General features: G+C 24.7%; 6 protein-coding genes across 10 annotated transcripts in view; 3 read left to right on the forward strand and 3 right to left on the reverse strand.

Moving 5' to 3' along the window:
- Positions 1-7,409: 7,409 nt before the first annotated feature.
- On the forward strand, positions 7,410-11,241 carry LOC102655859. Its single transcript, XM_006557300.3, has 7 exons — positions 7,410-8,028; positions 8,548-8,642; positions 8,726-8,902; positions 9,526-9,743; positions 10,079-10,296; positions 10,415-10,665; positions 10,763-11,241. The coding sequence occupies exons 1-7, from the start codon at positions 7,813-7,815 to the stop codon at positions 10,968-10,970; spliced, it is 1,383 nt and encodes a 460-aa protein (XP_006557363.2). The 5' UTR covers positions 7,410-7,812; the 3' UTR covers positions 10,971-11,241.
- Positions 10,870-12,898, reverse strand: LOC552656 (probable 39S ribosomal protein L45, mitochondrial). Its single transcript, XM_625031.6, has 6 exons — positions 12,638-12,898; positions 12,205-12,513; positions 11,921-12,072; positions 11,729-11,777; positions 11,487-11,636; positions 10,870-11,409 (listed from the first exon to the last, which is right to left on the reverse strand). The coding sequence occupies exons 1-6, from the start codon at positions 12,686-12,688 to the stop codon at positions 11,122-11,124; spliced, it is 999 nt and encodes a 332-aa protein (XP_625034.1). The 5' UTR covers positions 12,689-12,898; the 3' UTR covers positions 10,870-11,121.
- Positions 12,899-13,825: 927 nt separating this feature from the next.
- Positions 13,826-17,424, forward strand: LOC413720 (nucleolar protein 14 homolog). Its single transcript, XM_397160.6, has 5 exons — positions 13,826-15,638; positions 15,720-15,849; positions 15,935-16,099; positions 16,180-16,688; positions 16,764-17,424. The coding sequence occupies exons 1-5, from the start codon at positions 13,981-13,983 to the stop codon at positions 17,008-17,010; spliced, it is 2,709 nt and encodes a 902-aa protein (XP_397160.3). The 5' UTR covers positions 13,826-13,980; the 3' UTR covers positions 17,011-17,424.
- A 1,013-nt stretch (positions 17,425-18,437) lies between these two features.
- On the reverse strand, positions 18,438-19,335 carry LOC113218912 (the record flags this gene model as incomplete). The annotated part of the gene is made up of 2 exons (XM_026442000.1): positions 18,438-18,991; positions 19,069-19,335. Coding segments are annotated over 2 exons (603 nt in total), but the record flags the coding sequence as incomplete, so codon positions are not given.
- Positions 19,336-20,289: 954 nt separating this feature from the next.
- Positions 20,290-21,882, forward strand: LOC100576298. Of its 2 annotated transcripts, XM_026441860.1 has the most exons (4): positions 20,290-20,347; positions 20,444-20,537; positions 20,683-20,900; positions 20,980-21,882. In XM_026441860.1, exons 3-4 carry the CDS (start codon positions 20,685-20,687, stop codon positions 21,805-21,807), a joined length of 1,044 nt encoding a protein of 347 aa, XP_026297645.1. In that variant the 5' UTR covers positions 20,290-20,347; positions 20,444-20,537; positions 20,683-20,684; the 3' UTR covers positions 21,808-21,882. The 2 variants fall into 2 exon arrangements, with proteins under 2 accessions (XP_026297645.1, XP_006557365.1); XM_006557302.3 differs by having other exon boundaries at positions 20,340-20,537.
- A 775-nt stretch (positions 21,883-22,657) lies between these two features.
- The window catches only part of LOC726399 (transcriptional activator protein Pur-beta), a 21,854-nt gene continuing 19,511 nt past the window's right edge, over positions 22,658-25,000 (reverse strand). For all 4 annotated transcript variants that reach the window (XM_006557304.3, XM_006557306.3, XM_006557303.3 and 1 more), the window contains exon 7: positions 22,658-23,401. In XM_006557304.3, the coding sequence (XP_006557367.1) occupies positions 23,090-23,401 (312 nt within the window). In that variant the 3' untranslated portion in view covers positions 22,658-23,089. The remainder of the gene's footprint in view (positions 23,402-25,000) is intronic.

Genomic DNA, 25,000 nt, shown 5'->3' on the forward strand with positions numbered 1-25,000 from the left:
GGGAAGAAGATTTGTCTGGCCGATTTGCATGCCGGCCCATCATCATCCAGATCCAGTCATCATGGGCATCGCGATTTTTTATTAGTGTTGCGATTATATAATAACGGGTTGAATTAGAGTTGCGTTTTAAATTTCGCGTTTGCATTAGTGTTTCGTTAAATGAAAATCACGTTTGCATTAGTGTTGCGTTAAATGAAAATCGCGTTTGCATTAGTGTTGCGAATTATAATATGTCGTGATTTTTCTTTTGTTATAAATTGTTACAGTTATAAAATAATATTATAGTTTATTATTAATATTATAAATAATATTACTGGTTATTAATTTCTTTATTTTTAATTATTAATAGCTTTCTAATTGTAGAGATATAATGATTTTTATTGAATTTATTTTCAAAAGTAGTGTAACGTTTATAAATAATCGCGTTTTTTCAAATAGTGTTGCGAATATTAAATGCCCAAATTTCCACTAAGATTGTGGAAATGCTTATGTTCTTGTTCCTGAATCCACCTGAAGTGGCTGAAAAAGCTACAGGGACTATAACGACAGCAGTCATTAAGGAGACTGCACTGGATTTTTCGCCATTAGTGTTGCGTTATTTAAATTCGAGTGCATAGAGTAGTGTTGCGTAAATAATTGATTTTCGCGAATATTTCATCTTTTTTTTTTTTTTTTTTTTTTTTAATGTAAATTAAATAGTATTGGATATTAAATATATTAAAGCACTCATCGCGTTTGATTTCTAAAAAAAAAAAATTAGTTTATTAGTGTTGCGATATAAAATGAACATTCCACTCACGGTTTTTTGCTCGGGTTCATATCGAGTGGAAAATATTTTTATTTTAGTAGCCACTCTGGCTATAGATTCTTTTCTTTTTCAGCATCCCTTATCACTTTCTGCGTTTGTTACAGAAAATATTGCCATGATATATATTTATTTCTATCGCTGGTAAGGAATTTTTTTAAAATTTAAATTCTTTTTATTAAATTTTTTTATAATCAATAATGATGAATGTTCATTATAAAACTTATATTATTCCATATCCATATCATAATATTTCAATTGCTGTTCTTTTTTTGTTTTTTCTTTAACTGTTATACTAATCTTCTAAATAAGTTTGTTTCAGATACATCAACTTTAAAAAGTACCAATTATTTCAAGATAATGATGTGGTACTTCAGTCTGTCTCCAATTAATAATTATATCTTATGGAATTTTATTAATTATTTCTTTCAAGGATTATCATTTAAAGAAGATGCATTCTTCATATAATACGCCAATTAATTGTATCTTATGGAATTTTATTAATCATTTGTTTAGTTTGATTTGTTTCAGGGACTATCATTCAAAGAAGATGCATCCTTCGTATAATACCTTTTTCCCTTTCCTTGATGATATCGATATCTTTCTGTAGGAGGGGCCCCTAAACAAATTTTAAAAATTTATATAAGTAGATAGACAATTCATAGGTACCTTGAGCATTTAGATTCTATATTTAGATAGGAATCACATGATTGAAAAATAAATTATGTATAAGATCACGAAAGATTAATAAAAATTTTAACGAATATAATTTTAATAAATATATTCTACAATAACTTTTATATATTTTATATATTTTATATATTATAAAATAATAATATATAATTAATAATATAAGATTATTTTATATAATAGAAAATAAAATATATAAAAAGTTATTGTAGTTAGTTGTATTTTATAAAATTTTTAATATAATCTTTTGTATCCGAGAATAATAATGGAATGAGTGTGGAATGAATACGGAATGGGTATGTAATCAATGAGAGATACTTGTATTTTTGTAATTCCATTTTGTATAATTCCTTTGATTTTATTGAAATTTTTTTATAGATAGATTCACCTATCTGCAAATAAATTTTTGTTTTATTGTATGGAAAAATATTTGTAGACTTATATTAAGAATTATCTTTAAGAACTATGGTTACATTTAACATATTTCTATGGATTTAATTAATCAAGGATTTGTGAAATTTTGTTATGTGAAATTTGTAAAATATAAGTAATTGGCTTGTAGAAAATTGCTGCTTTAGAAAACTGCTTAAACTGCTTAAACTGCTTAAAGTAGAATTTGTAATTGCATGCATAATTAATAGGTAATGGTAGTAGGTATTAACAATGGTGGTCAATAAAATAACTATAACTCTGTGTGAAATATATATTTAATTTTGTTTCTTTTTTCATTTAGAATCTCGTAATTATCAATATTTTGTATTTTCATGACAATGAATATATAAAATGATATTTATTAAAATTGATATTTATATCTCACGTAGAGTTATATTTTACATTAGATTAAGATAACATTTCAATTTTAATTTCATGTTTAATCTATCGCGTCGGTTTTTCTTAAAATTCCTTTCGTTATTCGTTTTGCGTAACGATCAAGGATTGAACGTTTTGCAAATCTACATCGAAAGGAAACTTTATCATTGATTTGAAATAAATTTTTGCGTAAAAGGAGGGTGGATGGGACGTCGTGGTTAGAGTGGATCTCCCATTCGCAGCAACCTCCACGCCGGTGAGACCTGGGAAATCATTATTATTTATTATACAATTCATAATTATATCGTACGATAAATTGTAAATTTTATAGCGAATAATATGAGCTAATAGCTGCAAACGCGAATATATTTTTCTTATAGAAAGTATAGTAAGAAATTAAAATTATTCATTAGTAGTAAATTTTAACGCCGTATTTTTTACGCGGTTTATTTTTATTCATTATAACATACTTGATGGCGCTAAAATCTCACTCCGATCTTTTTTGCTAATTCAAAATATACAATACGATATCCCGTAAGATATCCTGTGATAATCCTGTGAGACATTTTATTCTCGTCTCTGATGATTCAATGAATGGAGGTTAAAATAGATAAAAGAATCGATCGCTAATGCCTTCTCTTGGCAAATAGAAATTAGATAAATATTTTTGATCACTTGCAAGATAATAACTAATTTTTAGCCTTTATCCCTAGTTTCTGAATTAATATTTGCGATCTCAATAAATGCATCTCGTGTTTATTCCGTACTTTATCTGTTATCCTTATCTGAATTAATTATTATTTGCCATTTTTCGAATATCAATGAAATTTTCGAAAATTTAAGATAATAAAGTAAATTAAGAATTGAGAATCTGCTTTATCTCTTGAATGAAGAATTCATTTTTTTTGGAAATGTTGGCGCTCACACTCAATTCTTTTGCTAGTTTATCATTTTTGTAGAGATGGCGACAGTGGTCGGTTTGAGCTCTTCTCAATCTTTGTCGTAATATTCTTGTCCATAGGTTTCACCGGTGAAGCGTTAGATGGCGTCAGTTCCTCAATTTTAAACATTTCATTTTCCCATTCTTTGTTTTCACTTGTTCTTAAAGAATATCATTAAAGTTCACGATAGATTCACATTAAAATGCATGGAATGATTTTTCGGCTTAGATTTTGATATCAAGATTATGAAATAAATAACTTTAGGAAAATTTAAGAATAATTAAATTATAGCTTCTTTATTATTTACACTTATAAACACAAATATTCACACATTTATATATGTAACAGATGTAACAAAATTTATAAATATATAAATATAAAAAATTTAATAAGATATATTATATATAAAACTTAATGTATTTTATTATCGATATAAGGTACAAAAAATTTAATATTAATTTTTCAGATCTTAAAGTTTTTCTTATTTCCACAGTTAATATACCTAATATTACAATTCATTTTAATCATCATTTATCATCGTTTAATTGCTATTATGATCGGAAGCAATTGATCACAATAAGTTATATACGTCATCAGATGTCTCGAAAATTTAACATCGAAACCTAAATATTATTATGATCAATCGAATCGACCAATTAAAACAATAATCATTTAGATTAGCAATATAAACTGGTTTTCCGTTTGCAACGGAAATCGTATTTATCTCCCATACTTTCAGAGATACAGCCGTTTTAATAATGCACGACTTCAAAGATTCTAGCAATTTCCACTACTTTGGACGACGTATGAACCGCTTGTCGCACAGAAACCAGTCAAATTGATAAAGGAAGGGAGGAAGAGGAATTGATAAAGGAAGGGAGGAGGAGGAATTGATAAAAGAAAGGAGGAGGAGGAATTGATAAAGGAAGCGAGGAAGAGGAATTGATAAAGGAAAGGAGGAGGAGGAATTGATAAAGGAAGCGAGGAAGAGGAATTGATAAAGGAAGGGAGGAGGAGGAATTGATGAAGGAAGCGAGGAAGAGGAATTGATAAAGGAAGGGAGGCAGAGGAATTGATAAAGGAAAGGAGGATGAGGAATTGATAAAGGTAGGGAGGAGAAGAAATTGATAAAGGAAGAGAGGAAGAGGAATTGATAAAGGAAGAGAGGAAGAGGAATTGATAAAGGAAAGGAGGAGGAGGAATTGATAAAGGAAGCGAGGAAGAGGTATTGATAAAGGAAAGGAGGAGGAGGAATTGATAAAGGAAGGGAGGAAGAGGAATTGATAAAGGGAAGGAGGAGGAGGAATTGATAAAGGAAGGGAGGAGGAGGAATTGATAAAAGAAAGGAGGAGGAGGAATTGATAAAGGAAAAGAGAAAAAGGAATTGATAAAGGAAAAGAGAAAAAGGAATTGATAAAGGAAGGGAGGAAGAGGAATTGATAAAGGAATGGAGAAAGAGGAATTGATAAAGGAAGGGAGGAAGAGGAATTGATAAAGGAAGGGAGGAGGAGGAATTGATAAAAGAAAGGAGGAGGAGGAATTGATAAAAGAAAGGAGGCAGAGGAATTGATAAAGGAAAGGAGGAGGAGGAATTGATAAAGGAAGGGAGGAAGAGGAATTGATAAAGGAAGGGAGGAGGAGGAATTGATAAAAGAAAGGAGGAGGAGGAATTGATAAAAGAAAGGAGGCAGAGGAATTGATAAAGGAAAGGAGGAGGAGGAATTGATAAAGGAAGAGAGGAAGAGGAATTGATAAAGGAAAGGAGGAGAAGGAATTGATAAAGGAAGAGAGGAAGAGGAATTGATAAAGGAAGAGAGGAAGAGGAATTGATAAAGGAAGGGAGGCAGAGGAATTGATAAAGGAAGGGAGGTGGAGGAATTGATGAAGGAAGCGAGGAAGAGGAATTGATAAAGGAAGGGAGGAAGAGGAATTGATAAAGGAAAGGAGGAGGAGGAATTGATGAAGGAAAGGAGGAGGAGGAATTGATAAAAGAAAGGAGGAGGAGGAATTGATAAAGGAAGGGAGGAGGAGGAATTGATAAAAGAAAGGAGGAGGAGGAATTGATAAAGGAAGGGAGGAAGAGGTATTGATAAAGGAAAGGAGGAGGAGGAATTGATAAAGGAAGGGAGGAAGAGGAATTGATAAAGGGAAGGAGGAGGAGGAATTGATAAAGGAAGGGAGGAGGAGGAATTGATAAAAGAAAGGAGGAGGAGGAATTGATAAAGGAAGGGAGGAAGAGGAATTGATAAAGGAAGAGAGGAAGAGGAATTGATAAGGGAAGGGAGGAAGTGGAATTGTTAAAGGAAGAGAGCAGAAAGAGAGTCAAATACGATTTCCGCAGCTCGTTGCAAGCAGGAACGATGGCTCTTTGACCTCGTATTTGGTTGGTTTCTGGACGACAAGCGGTTCATACGCTATGGTCGTCCAAAGAAGTGGAAATTTTAGAATCTTTAAAATAGTGCATTATTAAAACGGCTGTATCTCCGAAGATAAGAGAGATAAATACGATTTCCGCAGCTCGTTGCAAGCGGGAAAGATTGCTCTTTGACCTCGTGTTTGGTTGGTTTCTGGACGACAAGCGGTTCATACGCTATGGTCGTCCAAAGAAGTGGAAATTTTAGAATTTTTATTAAAACATTATTATAACGATTGTATGTCCGAAGATATGAGAATTATCTCCCTCTCTTTCTGTATCAATTCCTCTTCCTCCCTTTCTTTTTAATTCCCTTTCCTCCCTTCCACTCTTTCTTTATCAATTCCTCTTTCTTCCTTCCTTTATCAATTCCTCTTCGTCTTTTTGTCAATTCCTCTTCCTCCTTTCCTTTATATTTGCCCTCCTTTGTTTCTTTACAATTGCCCGTCCTCTTTTGCTTTAGCCATTTCTCTTCTTTCTTTTCTTTATCAATTCTTCTTCCTTTCCTTTATCAATTTCTCTTCCTCTCTTTCTTTATTAATATCTCTTCGTTCATATATTATATGAAATATTATTATATACATATTATTATATTCAAATAAGTGGATATTTTAGAATCTTTAAAATTAGGAAAAATAAGATAAAATAGATTTTTAATTGAAATTTAACTCTATCTTTTAAGTGTTTTTTAAGAAAGATATTTTCAATGAATTTTAAAGTAGACGTTGATACTCGAATCTTTCCTTTTAACGAGAAATATCGCTTCCAGGGAAAGATAACCCTAATGGTGAATTGTTCTATTAATCTCTATTCTTTTTTTTATTATTTGTTTTCCTTGTTTGTTTTTCTTGTTTTTTCTCTCTATTTTTCTATATTTGCTTGATCTAAAATGTGCTAAAGATGGCGATTTCTCGATTCGTTATTCCATCTCTATTTTCTTTCATTATTTGTTTTCCTTATACTTAGCGCGTATAATTACGGATAATGTACAATATGCATAATATATCTCATATATTTTTATGTTTTTGAAATTTTTATTAAATTATATTCAAATTAAAATATAAATATTTGAGCTTTTTTTTCAAGTTATGTCAATTTAAAATAACATTTGATCGGATTGATTTTCCATCCACGTGATAATGAATCACGTTAATCATTGAATAAAGTTATATTTTAAAGTTAATCTAAAAAATGCATTTCTCACTGGTGACCTAAATCGTAGTTGCATTTTCGTGTTATGATTTTTTATCAGCGAAACATCATAACATTTATCATCGATACATTGCAGAAACGCGAGATTGCAAGTCACGATGCCATTTAGTAAAGCAAATTCTAACGCAATTAACCTAACCTTTTGTTAATAATATTTTTTTATTATTATAAACGATTATTTTTCATTCTGATTACTTGAAATTATAAGTTGATAAATGACGCGCAAATAGTTTTAACTTTTTTTTGTTTATATAATTTATTAAATTTTTTTGTTTATAAAGTTTATAATTGGATAAAATTCAAAATATTTGTCATCAAATTTTCTTTCTCTTTATAATTTTTCTATTGTTTAAAAAAAAACAAAAATTGAATTATTCCAATATAATTACGCGATATTGTTATAAATATTTATCATCATTGTGATTATTATTATTATTATTATTATTATTATTATTATTATTATTATTATTATTATTATTTAAATAGATTTTTAATATATCAGAGAGAATGCAACAATAATTATGAATTATTAATCATGAATTGATGATGTATGAAAGCAAAATGAAAGCAAAATATTGTTTAATTATTTAATTTCCAAAATTTTCATCAAAAATCTTTTCTCCTCTATTCTTCGATACTTTAGATTGTTTAAATCCTTAAAAATTAAACTTTATTCCAAAAATGAAATAAATACGTGTTTACATTATATGAGATAACAATTCCATCAACTGATATTATAACAAACGACATATATAAAAGAACATGAAATAAATGATTCCATTGATCAAACGATAATTACAATACATTAAAACGCAAGATATTGTCTTAATATTGAATGGCATCGCTATAAATAATAACCTCAACTATTGCAATTTAAATAAGAGAATTCTGAAATACTGCTTTTGTTTTTTGAAGAAAACGATTCGAGAAAATTTTACTTTATGAAGAAATTAATGTTATTAGTCGTGACGATTCATATATTTACAAAACCTGTTCATTCCGTGAATGGTGTAATATGGAACAAAAAACTCGAGAATTTTGTGCCCATTTTCAGTGTTCCAACTTTTGCAACGGTCGATTATGAGATAAAAAATCAAAGTCGAAAAGAAGAAATAACCACTTTTCAAGGAAGAAGATTCAGATTCGCTTGTTATGAGGTGAAAACGATGTTTCTTTTTTTCTTTCTTTTTTTTTTAATTATAATATTATGTATAAACTTTTTTTTTTATTTTTCTTTCCTATATGATTTTATAAAAAGTTTATTTTTGTACATATTTACATTAAAGATTTTTCTTTTAAGTTTTTTATATACGAATTTTCATTGCAAGCTTTTATTTATTTTTTTCTTTTTTAATAAATTTTTAATTTAGAGTGTTATTTTTCTCCTTTTGTTTTCTTTGATAAATTTCTATTTCAAATTTTTTATATGATCAAGATTAGAAAAGTAAATATGGAAAATATTCCATATACAGATATTCCATATAGAGCGAAGAAATTTTGATATATAATAATAATTTCCATTTAAAAAGAAAAATTCAAATTTTTTTTATAATTTTTACATAATTTCTAATTACAAATTTGACAAATCTTATTTTTCATAGAATATTGTAAAAATATTATTTTGTATCGAAAACTTACGTTTTAATTATGTTACTTACTGTATGATATTTCTTTAGGAATTAAACATGATCATCACCGAAGCTAATGGAACACGAATCACTGGAATAATAGGCAAGATTTGGAATATTTTATCTGAATATTTAAATTTCACGTAATGCAAAGTTTCTTGTTAAAATATTGGATATTAAAAGAGAAAAAGAAATATAGATTTCATATAAAAATTAAACATTTCAGATTGATACCGGTTGTTATAAATGACCGGAGTGTAGGAATTACAAATTCTCAAGGTAAATATGAGCGTGGTTTATTAAAATTTATGCAAGAGAACAAAACGGACGTAATATCGAAGATGGGAGCGTACAATGTACGACGCAAAATTTCTCAATTTACGATACCTTTATGGAAAACGAGGTGAAATTTTATTGAAAATACATAGAAAAAGAAAATTGAAATATTTTTATAGAATGTAATATTATAGAAAAAAATTTATATATTAATATTATTATATATATATTATTATATAATAATATTATTATTTATATATTAATATTATAGAAAAGTTTATAACATAAATTTAAATAATTGAGTATATAGCAATGGAAATAATATAGCGAATGAAATAAGAAGTATAAAAAAAAGTATATATAAAAACAATTTATCTTTCTTATTTCGATTTACGATATCTTTATGCGAAACTTTTGTATATATATATAATATATATATATATATATACACACAATATTTTTTTTTATATTATATATATATATATATATATATATATATATATATATGAATCGTATCAAGAATCAAGTTAAATATTAAAAAACGTTAATAACTATCGTTAAAAAAAAGAAAAAAAAAAAGAAAATATAAGGATAAAAATCTCTTTTAATTCTTTTAAAATAAAAGGATATAACGATTATATTATACATTTTTTAAAAGATAAATTATTTTAAATAAGAAAATAATAAATAAAAATAGTAAATTATATAATCAAGTACAATAATCAAGTAAATATAATAATTTCCGCATAGATATCGATTATATGTTCAACAAGAAGTGATACATTTACCTACCTGGATGCTGAAATTATTCTCTCAAAAAGTCTGGTATGCGATTCTGATTACGTATCTTTCGTTAAGTATGTGCAGCTATCTTTCTCAAGCGATAAACTCGATAATCATGCGTAAAAACTTAAAGACAGACTTAAGGGATCATCTATTTTACAATTTTGGCATGATTTGCGGACAAAGTAAGAAGATATGTATTGGTATAAAGATAAAATAATAAAATCAAACATTGAAAAAAATTATTTTAATTTTTATTTTTAAAATATTGAAAATTAAATTTTTTTAATAGTTTGTGTTTAATAATTACCTGTAAAACCTGTGTAAAAATCCACATCCATATTTAATGAAAAACGATTGATGAAATTAAGCTTCGATGTATTTTCTACTGTATACTATATATATAATATGAAAATTATTTTTATTTATTATATTTCTTTCATTCATTATATATAAGATTTAATTTAATTTTAAACATTTAAAAATTATTATCTATTTTAAAAAATTTTAATTTTTACAGGCTATTTTCCAAAGAATTCGTATAAATCTTCAAGAATGATAGAATTGTGGTTGGGTCTATTTTCCTGTTTAATCAGGACTGCTTTTGGTGCCCTTTTAATAGGCTATATGTCGCAAACTATCTTTATTCCTCCTTTTCAAGATCTAGATTCTCTTCTAGATGAGACTACGTACGATATTTTAACTCTGAATGGTTCTCTACCGTATTATCTTTTTAATGTATGTAATTTCATAGCGTATATAATTGAAAAAATTACGTTGCTATGAATTAGAAAATTATGAAAATAAGATTACAAAAATAAAAATTATTTTTTCTATTTAATTTTTATTTTTTTAGCAAAAAATATTTTCCGTATACGAAAAAGCATCTCGATTGAAACGATATATTGTTATGAATTCAATCGAAGAAATGTATAAAACGATATGTTTATCTGAAAAGTTATACGCGCTATATGAAAGCGAAGATGTAAAAATGGCTAGAGAAATATACTTTTGTCGATTAAATCCAGTTGGATTTTCTTTGTTTAGTTCGTGGATAATTTCAGGACTTTCATTGAATTTTAAATACAAAAGATCTATTGATATCGGGTAAATAATCATATTAAAATTAATATAATTTCTTAATGAATGTAAATTTATTTCATTTTCTAGAAGATAAAATAATTTTATTATTTTTATTATATAGATTGCTAAAATTATATGAAGTCGGTATTATGGACTTATTGAAATATCGTTGGATAAAATCAAAAAACGAAGAAAAAGAGATAATAAAAATATCGGAACCAATTATTTTAGAACAAATATATTTGATATTATTGATATTCGGTGCTGGATTCTTAATATCCTTTATAATTCTTGTATTTGAAAACTTGATATTTTATTGCAAAAATTGATAAAATATTTTATAAATTATGAAAAGATATTATTGAAAAATTTGTAATTTTTGTATTAAACTAAACGATTTATATGTTTACTTATATATTTCTTTACTTAAATATTACATTTCTCGAGTATAATAACAAATATCTATATGTAAAATAATTATTATGTTTTTGCATTATCATATTGTTTATCCAAAGTTTCTGGAGGTACTACTTCGGCAACTGATTCAACAGCACTATCGGTAGACTCTTCCTTTTCTTTCGGCAAAATATAAGTTTTTGATGATACTTCGATCGGTGACATCCAATCTGGTATAATCTTTCCATGTATTCGCCAAATACCATATTCATTGGATAAATGTTTTTCGAACACTATATAATCTAAAACATCTTTTTTTACTGTTTCGCTACCTAATAAAACTCGTCCAAATCGATCATAAATGCATAAAATCTAAGAAAAAAAATGTATAATTATTCAAATATTTGAAATATGTCATATGTAAAAAAAAATCTATAAAATATATAAACCTGTTGAGTATGAAAACGGATAGTGACTTGTGCAAATTCATTCCCCTGTGTTACAATACTTGTGACTCTTGCGTGTACGAGACGTGCTGGTTCCAAAGATTCCATAAATTTCCAAATAATTGTTTTATTCTTTATATTATGTATCATTATCTAAAATTACATATTTACGATATATTTCATATCATATATCATTATGTAAAAAATATATATATATTTAAATATATAATATAAGTGAAACTTACTGGATATGCAGTTTCTGTAACGTATTTAAGTATTTCATCTTTTTTTTGACTAAAAGAATATAAGAAGCATATAGTTAAATTTAAAATATATGATTATTTTTTACACCTAATATAATAATATATATGATCAATTTTCCATTTCAAATAAATTCTATTCCAAAAATTAAAAATTTAAATTTATCAATTACTTACGTGCATAAGGCTTCGTGTGCTTTTTTATAAATATCCAATGTTTGTTCTAAAAATGTCTTAGTTGTGTAATTTTCTTCGTATCCCTTGATTTTCCTAAGAGCTATGAAAGATTTACTCTTTTTGTTTATGAATTCAATTTTTTGTTTTGCACCCTATATAATATACGATATTGTAAGTGCAAAAATATTTAAAAAATTTTGTTAATTTAATTTTTATTATATCGTATATATTTATTATATCATATTATTATATCATATATGTGTATATATATATATATTATATACCGTAGTAGTAATGGGAGAAAATTTTCCATCACCCTCTGGAACGATATAACTTTCAAATATTCCTGGTGTAGAAGAAATATAAATAGGTCTTTCATTCCAAGTTCTTTGTGGCATTATTCCATATTTTTTCATTTGTAATCTTATTTCATCGTTTCCCAATTCCGGTTGATTATAATTAGGTAATTCTATTTTGATAAATTTTTGTCCTCTTTCTTTACGATATTTTTGATTAAAATGTTTTTTTATACTTCTAATTTGTTGAAAAGTATTATTAAATGGATTATTAATAGGACTTAACATTAAATTATTCTGAAAAATATATAAAAAATATATATATAATTTATTTTATAATAAAATATCTTGATAAATTTAATTTAATAATAAAATGATAATAAATAATGAAATTCATTTAATTATAATTAAAAAAAAATACCTGTGTATATTTCTCAAAAATGCAAATTGCACTTCTATATTTTGACATCATTTTTGCAAATATATTTCTTATAATTAATAACTTATAATTAATAACTTTTAAAATTTTCTTTTTTATAATTTATTTAAATAATTTTTTACACTTCTATGAAATGTTTCACATATTGATTATATGGAGGTTATATTGAGATATAAACATAAAATACAAATTAATGAAATGCAATGTTTAATAAAAAATTTACATTCAATCTAAAATATTTTTATTAATCGAAGAAAGATAAAATCATAAATATTTTAGAAAATCCTTAAATCGTATTAAAGACATAACACAATGAAAAAGAATTGTGAAACAATGGCGCTATAATAGATAAATTTTATCACAAATATAATACATTTCGAATATAATATATTATATAATATTTATTTGGTATATTTAGAATTTTGTTATTTTTGGAAAAAATATTGATTCTTTTTATATTATTATTATTAGTAATAGTAGTAGTAGTAATAATAATAGTAGTAGTAGTAGTATCAATAATATTGTACGATATAAAAAATAAAAATTAAAGAAAATTATTTTCAAAATATAAAATTAATAAATATAATAATTAAATATACCTATATTTAAAATCTATTTTAAATTTCCAACTATTATAATTTTAAATTTAAATGACTAATATATATAGTTCTATATATTTTTTTTTTTTTTTTACTATATTAAAAATGATTTTCACTTTAAAATATAAAAAATAATATAATTTATAAAAGTGTATTTATGTGTATTTTTCTATAATAATTCAGTAATCTTTATTGACACGATTTATAAATGCAAAATTTTTATTGATAATATCGATAAAATAAAGTGCACGTGGATAGTACGCGTCTAAATAAGAATATATCGAATATTTTTAAATAAGAATATATAATTTTAATTTGAATTAAGTAAAATATTAAAAATATTAAAAATTAATTTAATTCTTTAATTTATATTAACTTTGATCTATAATCTAGATTATATATATATATATATATAAATATATATAAATATTGAATGGTGTTCGTATATTTTTCTCTCGAAAAAGGAAGGTTATATAAAATTATAAGGTTATAATAAAGTTATAATAACAGATTATATTTTAAAAACTTATTCGTGTATATACATATATATATATATATGCATTTTAATTGAAAAATAGAATTAATTGTTGTCCGTATTCTAAAGTGAGTTATATCGCGAGATATAATTATAATATATATAAATTAATTTTTAAAATTAAAATCAATGTATGTTAAAATATTTTATTCTCAAGAATTTTTTATTCTCAATTTATTTTAATAATAAAAATGGCTAAAGCGAAAAAAAAATTATTATCAGAAATTTCCCAACAAAAACGCGATCGGCGAAACGAAAAATCTTTAAATCCATTTGAAGTGCATATAAATAAGATTAAACAAAATGTATTAGGTAAAAAAGATAAAACGGATAAAGGGCTTCCGGGTGTATCACGTGCAAAAGCAATTAAAAAACGGAAAGAAACACTTCTTCAAGAATACAAACTAAAAAATAAAAGTAATTTATTTTTGGATAAACGTATAGGTGAAAAGAATTTATTTATGAATGAAGAAGAAAAAGCTTTGGCTAGATTTGCAGCGGAACGTATGAAAGCTCATAAAAAACAGAGTATTTATAATTTAAATGATGAAGAAATATTAACACATAAAGGTCAAACTTTAGAAGAAATTGAAAAATTTGATGATCCAAGAAGTGATGATGAATATAGCGATGATGAAAATAGAACTGGTAAATTAGATAATAAGTTTGTTAGTGAAGCTCACTTTGGTGGTGGAATTTTATCAAAATCAGAATCTGGAAAATCTAGAAAAGATATTATAGATGAACTTATAGCGGAATCAAAAAAACGTAAAGCTGAGAAACAAAAGATTCGTGAACAAACCATAGATTTAACAGAAAAACTTGATTCTGAATGGAGAGATCTTCTTCCGATAATGTCGGCGACTAATAAAGATATTGAGGAAGAAACTATAAAGATGAAGGTTGATGATTATGATATTGCTGTACGTGAATTGAAGTTTGAGGCTAAGGGTATGCCATCGGATAAATTAAAATCTGAAGAGGATACAATAAAAGAAGAGAAAGAAAAATTAGAGGCTTTAGAAGCAGATCGATTGGCAAGAATGAAAGGACTTATAAATAATACAAATAATGAGATTAAGCACAAATCTGCGGATGATCTTGACGATGGTTTTATGTTAGAAACTATAAATGATGAAGCTTCGGATAATGAAAAAAATTCAATTAAAAGTATGCAACAATTTTTAAATAATGAAGATACTAATGATATTGAAAATGATAATAATGATAATGATGATAATGATAATTTTAGCGAAGACAATTTAATTATTAATAATGATGAAAAAAATATATATACAGATACAAATGATGAATTGAATATTATTAAAATGAGTGGAGATATAAAGGAAAGAAAAAAAATAAAAAATTTTACCGAAAGCAAATTAAATAAAAATTTCAATGAAGAAGTTTCAGAAAATTCTGAAGAAGATAATTTGTCGGATTTAAAAGAATCGGAATACTCCAGTGAAGATGAAAAAAATGATAAAAATGATAAAAAGTCAAAGGCTAATTTAAATGTTCTTGAATTAAATAGCAACATCAAAATACAAGAAATTAGAGATGATCTTTTAAAAAGAAAAGAAATCATGGAAAATGCAAGGAAAGAATTACCTTATGTTTATAAATCACCAGAAAATTTTGAAGAATTACAAGAATTTTTACAAAATCGTAATGCTGATTATCAATCAATTATCATAGATCGTATAATAAAATGCAATCATTGGTCGTTAAATAGTATAAATAAAGAAAAATTATCAAATTTATTTTTGTTTATACTACAGCATTTAAATAATCATGCTATGGAAGATGATGTTGAAAGTGTGGTCAAATGTTTTCAAATTGTTGATAGGTAATATGCAACTTTTTAATAAAATTTGCTTTAATTTTTTTACTTATGTTATAATTTATGTTAATTATGTATTGGTTTTAGATTATCTCCCTTTTTGTATGATCTTGCGCATTTAAATCCGGAAAATACTAAATTTGTCGTACAAGCGATAATTAAGGAAAAGCATAAGGAATTTGAAAAAAATAAAAAAAAATATCCATATCTAGATACGGTATGTTCAACATTTAATTAGAAAATATATATATTTTATGTAATATAATTAATAATTTTCTAACAAAAATATTTCTTTTTTTCAGCTTATTTTTTTTAAATTGGTTTCCTTGATATTTCCAACATCTGATTTCAGACATCCTATTACTACTCCCTGTTTAATATTTATGTCTCAAATATTATTTAGATGTCAAGTTAAAAATAAAGTAGATATTTCAAAAGGTCTTTTAATATGTACTCTTATATTAGAGGTAATTTACTTTATTATATTTTATAATATAATAATATAAAATATGTAAAATTATAATACGTGTTATCATTTTATTTACAGTATACTGTATTAAGCAAACGATTTCCACCATCTGTGATAAATTTTCTACGTGGTATAATTTATATATCTACGCCTAAATGCTTAATTCAAGGAATAAAAATGATACCACCTTTTAAAAAGACAGGAGAATTAAGTAATTTATTAATACTTGATGAAGATCAAACTAATTTAGATATTGATCCAATTAATATGCTTATGAAAGCATCTGATTTGGTAGATGGACCTTTGGATGATAATTTTAAAATAAGAGCTTTATTGACGGCTATAAATCTATTATGTGAATTTAAAAATCATTTTGAAAAATTAGAAACTGTATATTCAATATTTGAACCAATTTTAAAATTACTCGAAGCAAATTTTTTTGATAAGTATCCATTTAAAGTCAAGAAATGTGTTGAGCGATTACGAAAAGAATTAAAAGAATTGAAGAATAAAAAATTAGAATATCTTGTTGTTGAAAAAAAGAAACCAAAACCATTAAGATTGTACGAACCGCGAATCGAAACGATGTATGTATTAATTTTAAATAACATTGGTCCGTAAATAAATTATAAAATTTTATAATAAATATATATTTTTTACAGATATGATAGTAAAAAACATAAGACTATGTCTAAAGAGAAAGCCGAAAAAGAAAAATTATTGCACAAATACAAAAAAGAAATGAAAGGTGCTATCCGTGAAATACGAAGGGATCGAATGTTCTTGGCAAAATTGCGAATAAAGCAACAAATTAAAAATGATGAAGAACGTAAACGTAAAGTGAAAGAAATCTTCGGCGAAGCTGCGATGCAACAAAGTGAATTAAAAAAATTGAAACGAAAAAAATAATATTACTCTAGGATGTATATTAATTTTTTTTGTTATATTTTTATTTAAATGATTTCACGCATGGTAAAGTTAAATGGAATGATATTGTTCACAATGACACTTCAATCTTTATATTTTTCATAATGATATTGCGCAATGTGCATTGTTAGAAATATAGAATTATCGCGCGATAAAATATGACAATAGGATCACAATTATGTTACGAAACTTTGCATAGTATGTATATATTACGTCTATAATATGCAATCGCTATATTAGCGTGTTTTTTATAATTTCAATATTTTTCTAAATGTTTATAAAATATAAACATTTTTATATAAAAATTCTTTAATATATTTTCTTCATTTCTAATAAAATAATAGTTGTATTGTATGAATTGCTATCATTTTAGAATAAAATGTACATAAACAATGATATATATATAATAAATAATTTCTATAAATTTATTTTTGATTACTATTTACGCTATATTTTTTTTAATTAGCATAAATATTTATATTTTTAGAATAAAAAACTATTGCTTTAAAATGATTAAAAGAAATAATCAATTTTTTCCGAAAATTTATCGAATAAATTGCAAACATTTGAAATTATACCTTCTTTCATCATATATTCCGGTATGATTAAACGAGTTTTAAAATTATTAAATGTATTGTTACGTAAAATTTGAGTATGTATAAATTGAGATTCATTACTATTTGTAATTGTATAAACGGGTTCTAATTTTTTTTTTAAATAAATTACAGAGTACCATTTATCAAAATATTCTTTTAAAATTTCAAAATTTTCAAATGATCTCATCATTGCATTTTCCAATTGCAAATCACGTTGATAATTAATATTACAAAGTGAAATTCTCAACAATTTTTTAAGTCCTTCTCGTAATACAAACTTTTTATACAATATTAATGCTGCTTCTATTTCATTATTCATTTTTATCTTTTGAACGATATATTCTCTCCAAATTAAAAAATATTTTTTCAAAATCTTATATTCCATTGTAGAGATCACAAGAATTTCTTTTTTACGTATATTTAAAATATCTTGTAATTTGGAATGCCAATGTAAAATAAATTTTTTTAATAAAAAACCAGTTGCAATTTCATTCAATTTTTGTTTATGAATCATTTTCGTTTTGTATTGCAAGGAAAATTCTTTCCATTTATAAAAATATTTACAAGTTAAATTTAATTTCCAATGTTTAATTGCTTGATTTAATTTTTGTTTTTCTTGCATAGCATTATAAAGTGCATTTCTCCATTTTTCTATATAAATAATTTGCAATTGTCGAATAATTTCTTCGCTTTTATCATTTAAATAAGATAATCTAATTTTTTTCTCTTTTCTATAAATAACGTAATTATGAAATTTTTTTAAAGTTTTAATTATTAATTTTTTTTTATAGAAATTGTTTGCTGCAAATATCTTTCTTCTTTTACATTTGTTTTGAATTACATATAAACGCCAATTATTAAATATTTCATTTTTTTTGGAATTGTTAAATATGTTTTCTATATCACGAATTTTTGTTGCATTTTCTATTTTTTTATTATACCATCTTTGCCACGCAAGAAATACATTTTGTACGATTTTAAAATTATAAAATTTTTCAACATTTTCATTTGCAATTTTTTTTGCGATGGATTCATTCACACGCTATTGTAGAAAAAATCAAATTTAATAAAAATTTTAAATTAATATAATGCGATCGATTGTATAAAAATACTACCAAAATAAATTGTTCGAAATATCGTTTTAACAATCTTTTTCTATTGTATGTTGAAATATACTCTTCAATATTTAACTTTTTTATTTTGTAATCGTGATATATCTTCCAACCGTTAAAATATTTTATTAATAACTTATTCTTATAATGCATAATTACATTTCCTATTTTATCCCTCTGCGACTTGATTTCACAAATGTTAATCCAAGTTTTTACGAATGTTCGTAAAATTTTTGTTGCATAAAATTTATGCGCCTAAATTTAAAATTATTTACGAATCAAAAAAAAAAAAAATCGTAATTGAAATATTGATTATTATTTATTAATATTACCTCATTAATTTTATTTTCTTCAATCTCTTTTTGTTTTTGTAACAATACATGTATTTTCCAATTTATTATACACTTTTTTAAACAATATAAATTATGGAATGTAACAACTTTTTTTAATAATTCTTTTTTCTTTTTCATCAATGCGATATAATTACACCAATATTTAAAATATTTTCTTAATAGAAATTTAGAATAATATAATTCTGTTTTTTTATAATTTTCAGAAATTGTAAATTTGTTACAATTATCATTTGTAGATAAAACAATATGTTTCCATTTTAATAATACATTTTTTGATAATATATTTAAAACTTTTTTTTGTAGTTTTTTATGATAAAAGTAATCTGCTTTATATTTAGATTTTCTTGCGTGTAATTTATGTATAACATATATTTTCCAGTGTAAAAAAATATTTTTTAAAATTATTCTTTGATGAAAATTAATATGTGTCTTTTGAACAAAACTAAATGATGCAAATAATTAGTTACATTAATTATAATGTTACATAGTAATTAAGTATGATTTATGATATCTTACTTTGAGAATGATGGAATATTGATATTTATAATATTTGATATATCAGTCTTATTGTTATTATTTTTCATAATTTTAAATATATTATTATATGTAGTTGAAGCATTCTGTGATGAAATATTTTTAAACCAATGATGCAATGATTGTAATTCCAAATTATACATAAAATTCTTATTAATTATTTTTTCCATTATTATATATTATTATACATATTTCTACTAACATGTTTTATTATATTTTTTATTATTATATTTTCTCTTGATTATTTTTATACATTACATAACTGAAGTATGATCAATATTAAAATTAAAAACTAATGAACATTCGATATTAAATTTTGTAAATATATCGTTATAATTAACAATCGAGATAAAAATTTTTTTTAAATATTAAAAATATATAGAAATATAACGTATAATTAACAATCGAGATAAAAAATTTTTTTTAAATATTGAAAATATATAGGAATATAATATATAGGACATAAAATAATAATCATTATAATTTACAATATTTAAATTTCATTTTAAACATAGAATATAGAAACAGAAAATATATGTATAATATATATTTTTTAACTTTCATTTAAAATATTACACATGCGTTAAAGTTTGGATTGGAACAAAATAATTATTTATATTTTAATGGAAAAAAATATATACAGAAAAAAATTTAGAAAATATGTATTAAATTTAATAAAATAAATTAATTAAATCTAAATTTTTTGATACTTCCGTGAAAGTAAGTAAGTATCTAAGAGAAAGTACTAGATTTTTAATAATGGTTATGAAAAATTTCAATGTTTATTTCAAAAAATTAAAATTTAATGTCTTTCTTATAGTATGATGAATTTAACATTTTGTGATAGCAAAATTAATTATATTTACAAAGAAATGCAACAGGATTCGTATGAAATATTTAATCATATAACCTTAGTAAGTATATTTACAATTTTTTTTATTCTTTAAAATTATCATTTTATATAATTTATGATTATATTTTTTTATATTTCTCGTTATTTATTATTATTTATTTTTATTAATCTAAATCTAAATATTTTTATTTAATAATATTTGTCAGATATGGATGAAAGAATCCTGAAAGCAATATTACACAGTTGTGAAAGTGCTACAAAAAATCTTGAAAATTCAAAGGAATATAAAATATTATTAGAAAAGAATAAGTTCCTTCCATCTATTGACATAATCGATGCCCTATGTTCATCTTTAACAAAACTATTGTCGTATAAGGTATCAAAAGAAGCATATCAACGTTATAATGTACGACTTCGTGTAATTGTATGTATATTTTTTTTCTACATGAAAATTTATAAAATAATTTATTATGTAAAATATTCAAAATCTAATGTTTTTTCAGGATGTTTTACGAGAATGGTGTAGAATTAATGATGATTTACAAGATTTTAAAATGCTTAGAGATGAAAAACACACTTCAACATTATTAAAAAATTTGTTAAAGAAATATTTGACGGATGATATCTTAAATAATTGTGAATCAAGTGAAAATTTGTTACCTTTAACTAATGCTTTAATATGTTTAACATCTATAAATTCATGCTATAAATATTATGTAGAAAAATTATTATTAAAACTTACAGAATTGGAAAACTGTGATGAAAATGAACACTTATTATGTTATGCTATACAGAAAAGTTCCAATTTAAATCTTGCAATTTCAACTATAGAAGTTATATATAAATCACAGAAATGTAAATTAATAGAACAACCATTATTACACGATTTTATGTCATCGTGTATTAAATTAAATAAAGATGACAATGTAGACATTTCAGAGAATGTAAAATTAATAAATCAATTATTTGATTTTATCATTAAATCTTCATATATCTTTTTGTTAGTATGTGGTTTTTTAAAAGAATTATTAGTACAATTAGATTATGCTCCTTCGGTAATGAATTTTATACAATCAATTTTAAAACGCATTAAGGAATATTGTAAAAGTCAAGATAAAGATATTTTAGATCTTTATCCAAGGAATTTACAGTCTCTTATAATCTTATTGCGAATAGAATCTATACATCACACGGATGAATCTAAAAATGCAACTTTACAACTGCTACAAAATATTTATATTGAAAATGAAGATATTGTAATAATGCTATTATCACATTATCCTCAATGGCTAAAATTATTTGGACAATTCTTAAATTCAAATATTAAATAATATATGTATGTTCTTTAAAATTAAAAATGCTAATGCTCAAAGTATTAATAATACAATATATTCTATTCTCTTGGAGTTTTGAATGTAAAATTTATGATAAATGATAAGAAAATGTATTTATGTTTTATGATACAAATAAAAAAAAATTAAGATTTGAAAATTATAGTATCAAAAGAAAGTACCTTTATTAAATTTCTGTTTCTGCATAATATAAATTTAATAGTTTTGAACAAAATGTAATAATTAACTTAAGTAGTTATTCGCATACAATAGATAGTTTTTATTTTGCATTTATTTTCTTTGTTAATTGCAATATGCGAATCTCAGGTCGTACCCAACCATTAAAAACCAGACGTTTTTATTACAAAACTTATCGTTACTGTCTCAAAAACAAGCAAAATATTTAACGATACCGATCCATCTTTTAACAATGAGAAAAAAAGAACAGAAACTCGGATCAAGTTATTCAATACTTCTTTTCTCTGCTTAACAACACTTACATAGGGTTCCTTTGTTTTCAAGTTATAGAAAGAATGGTGCAACATACAATGAATTAAAATTACAAAATAATGATTATCGTTTTTCGAATATTTTTTTAACAAATATATAAATACATTTCCTTGTATTCCTTGTTTCAATTATACTTTTAATTTTTTAAAAAAACGGTTAAAATCACAAAATAACTTAACAACATAATATTATCAACTTAAAATAATTTAACTAACTAAATTTTTAAATTTAAAACGAATATAATTAATTTTCGATACTTTATGTCAAAAATATGACGATACAAATTCGAAATTCAATTCGTTCATATATATAATGTTAAATTCTCCATGATTTACCATGATTTTTTTTTTTTTTTTTTTATAATAAACATTTGATAAAAATTTATATACGGATGATTGATAGAAATAAAAAAAAAATGATCATGAAAATACCATTGAAACGGCAAAAGTCTTTGAACATGTATGTATGTATGCACCATTCGCTTTGTTAACTCGAAACCCGTGTTCGTTTGAAGTTAATCTAAACGCTTCGATAATCAACAAGCGAACTATTCCCGTAAGATTTGAATGAATCTGTGTTTATAGGGAAACGAAATTACGCGTGAAACACGATACACGATACGGAACACAAAATAACAAATTAAACGATACACTCCATAGCTGTGCGTTCTGAATTGGATCGCGCCACCTCTTATCGGTTTCTTTCGCGCCCTTCGCTCGCACATACGCATTAAAAATGCGCATGCGCGTTTATGCAGAACGTCATCGCAAATTTAAACTTGAACAGTTTCTAAGCGCGGTACCCCTTGAATCTCCTGTGATGCTGTAGAACCGCTAGAAACATTCTCTTCGGACATCGTACTTTTGCTCGTGCTTGATGTAGTTATAGCAGAACCAGAAGATAACGGGATATCGGTAGTTGTTGGGACTTGAGAGGCAGGAGCGGACATGGATTTTTCAGGATTGATGGTGGACGGTTCTGCTTGGCGTGGCAGGGATTTGCGTCGTTTCAAAGACTCGCGTTGCCGTTGATCGGCCTGCCGCTTTTCCGTTTTGGTCTTTACACCAGCAGGTTTCTGTGTTACCTGTCGAAGCCAATATATCAATGCAGCAGCTTCTGATGCATGAATGAATAATATATACCTTAAAAGGATTGTTTATAAAGAAAATCGACGAAAGAGTGCCGGGAAGAAGGTAAACTATACTTAAATAAAATCTTTATGGCTGGATTGTTTACATTTAAATGGAAAATAATTTTCTATGATTCGCGTTATTTCTTCCGGGAACTCTCTATTCATTTTAGAGGGTGATTCACATTGTCTAGACTAATAACAGTTGCAAAGTGAAAAAAGCCAAATACTAAAAAAAAATATTCATTAATAATAAATATTATATACACTTTAAAGTATTTTACATTTTAAAAATGAAAATTCATAATAGATTAAATTTTGTTTTAATTATATTAGTTTTCATTTTGAAAATAGCTATAATTTGTCTTCAATGTATGAATCACCTTGTACATAAATAACATGATTAAAAAATAGACACTCATCAAAAAATTTTAACTAATAGTATTTTTTTGATTTAGTTATCATTATGTTCGATTTCGAATTTGTTTTTTCAAATTAATACGATTAAAATTACTTTAAGACCAATATTTGGTCTTTTACATGATTTTATGCATGTATGTACTTTTCTTCTATGGTACATGTCAAAGATATAAAGTTCTTTTTCTAATATTTCGGATATTTAGAGACAATCTCTGGATATTAATAAAATAATTTTTTTTTTTTTAAATATCGAAGGTAAAATTGAAAATCTGTTCTCTTTTTATTGCACTTTTGATGAAAAAAGATAAATAAATAAATAAATAAAAAATAAAAATGAACTACGGCTTATTCTTGTGTCTACAATAAATATAAATGTTCTTTTTTCCAAATTTTTCAACGAGGAATTCATTTAAGAATCTCATATTATCATTTTCCTAATCATTTTTTATAGATAAATTTATACGATATATATTTAGTTTTAAAGTATAATTAACAAATTTATTTAAAATTTAAAGAAACTATCTATAATATCATTGCATATAATGCGTGTTCTTCTCAAAAATAGAAAGTACAAAGCAATTTATAAATATAAAATATCCTCGTTGAAAGGAACGTGCGTAATAAGAATGTGTTTCGATACACGATTTACGTGCATATTTTCGTACTCGTTATATCGACGGAAAAAGGAGATGCGGGGGTAGGGGGTTTGGTTTTGGATTATATGAATCGTTTCACTTTTTTTCGTCCGGGTAAAAGTATAGACAGTAGAAATGTTATAAAATGAAATGCTCTGTTACCTTGTAAAACGTGTTACATTTAACATCGAGGCGATGAATCTTTTTTTTTTTCGTTTAATGTTTTGTTTTCAAACGTGTTGTGAGCCGTAATAGTACTGTTTCTATTATTATTATTTTTTTCTTTACTTTTTTTTTTGTTTTTTGAGTTCCTTCGTTTTTATCTTGTTTCGTCGAACACACAAGTCAAATAGACGGACAGCTGTTATGCTTAAATGAATGTTGATTTTTCTTATCGTTAATGTTTTTTTTAGCATTTTCTTTCTCTCTCTCTTCTCACTCTCCCCCCCCTCTCTCTCTCTCTCTCTCTCCTTTAATCTATCCCCAATATTTTTGTTAT

This window comes from Apis mellifera, linkage group LG7 (assembly GCF_003254395.2).
Source record: "Apis mellifera strain DH4 linkage group LG7, Amel_HAv3.1, whole genome shotgun sequence".
Lineage (NCBI taxonomy): Eukaryota > Metazoa > Arthropoda > Insecta > Hymenoptera > Apidae > Apis > Apis mellifera.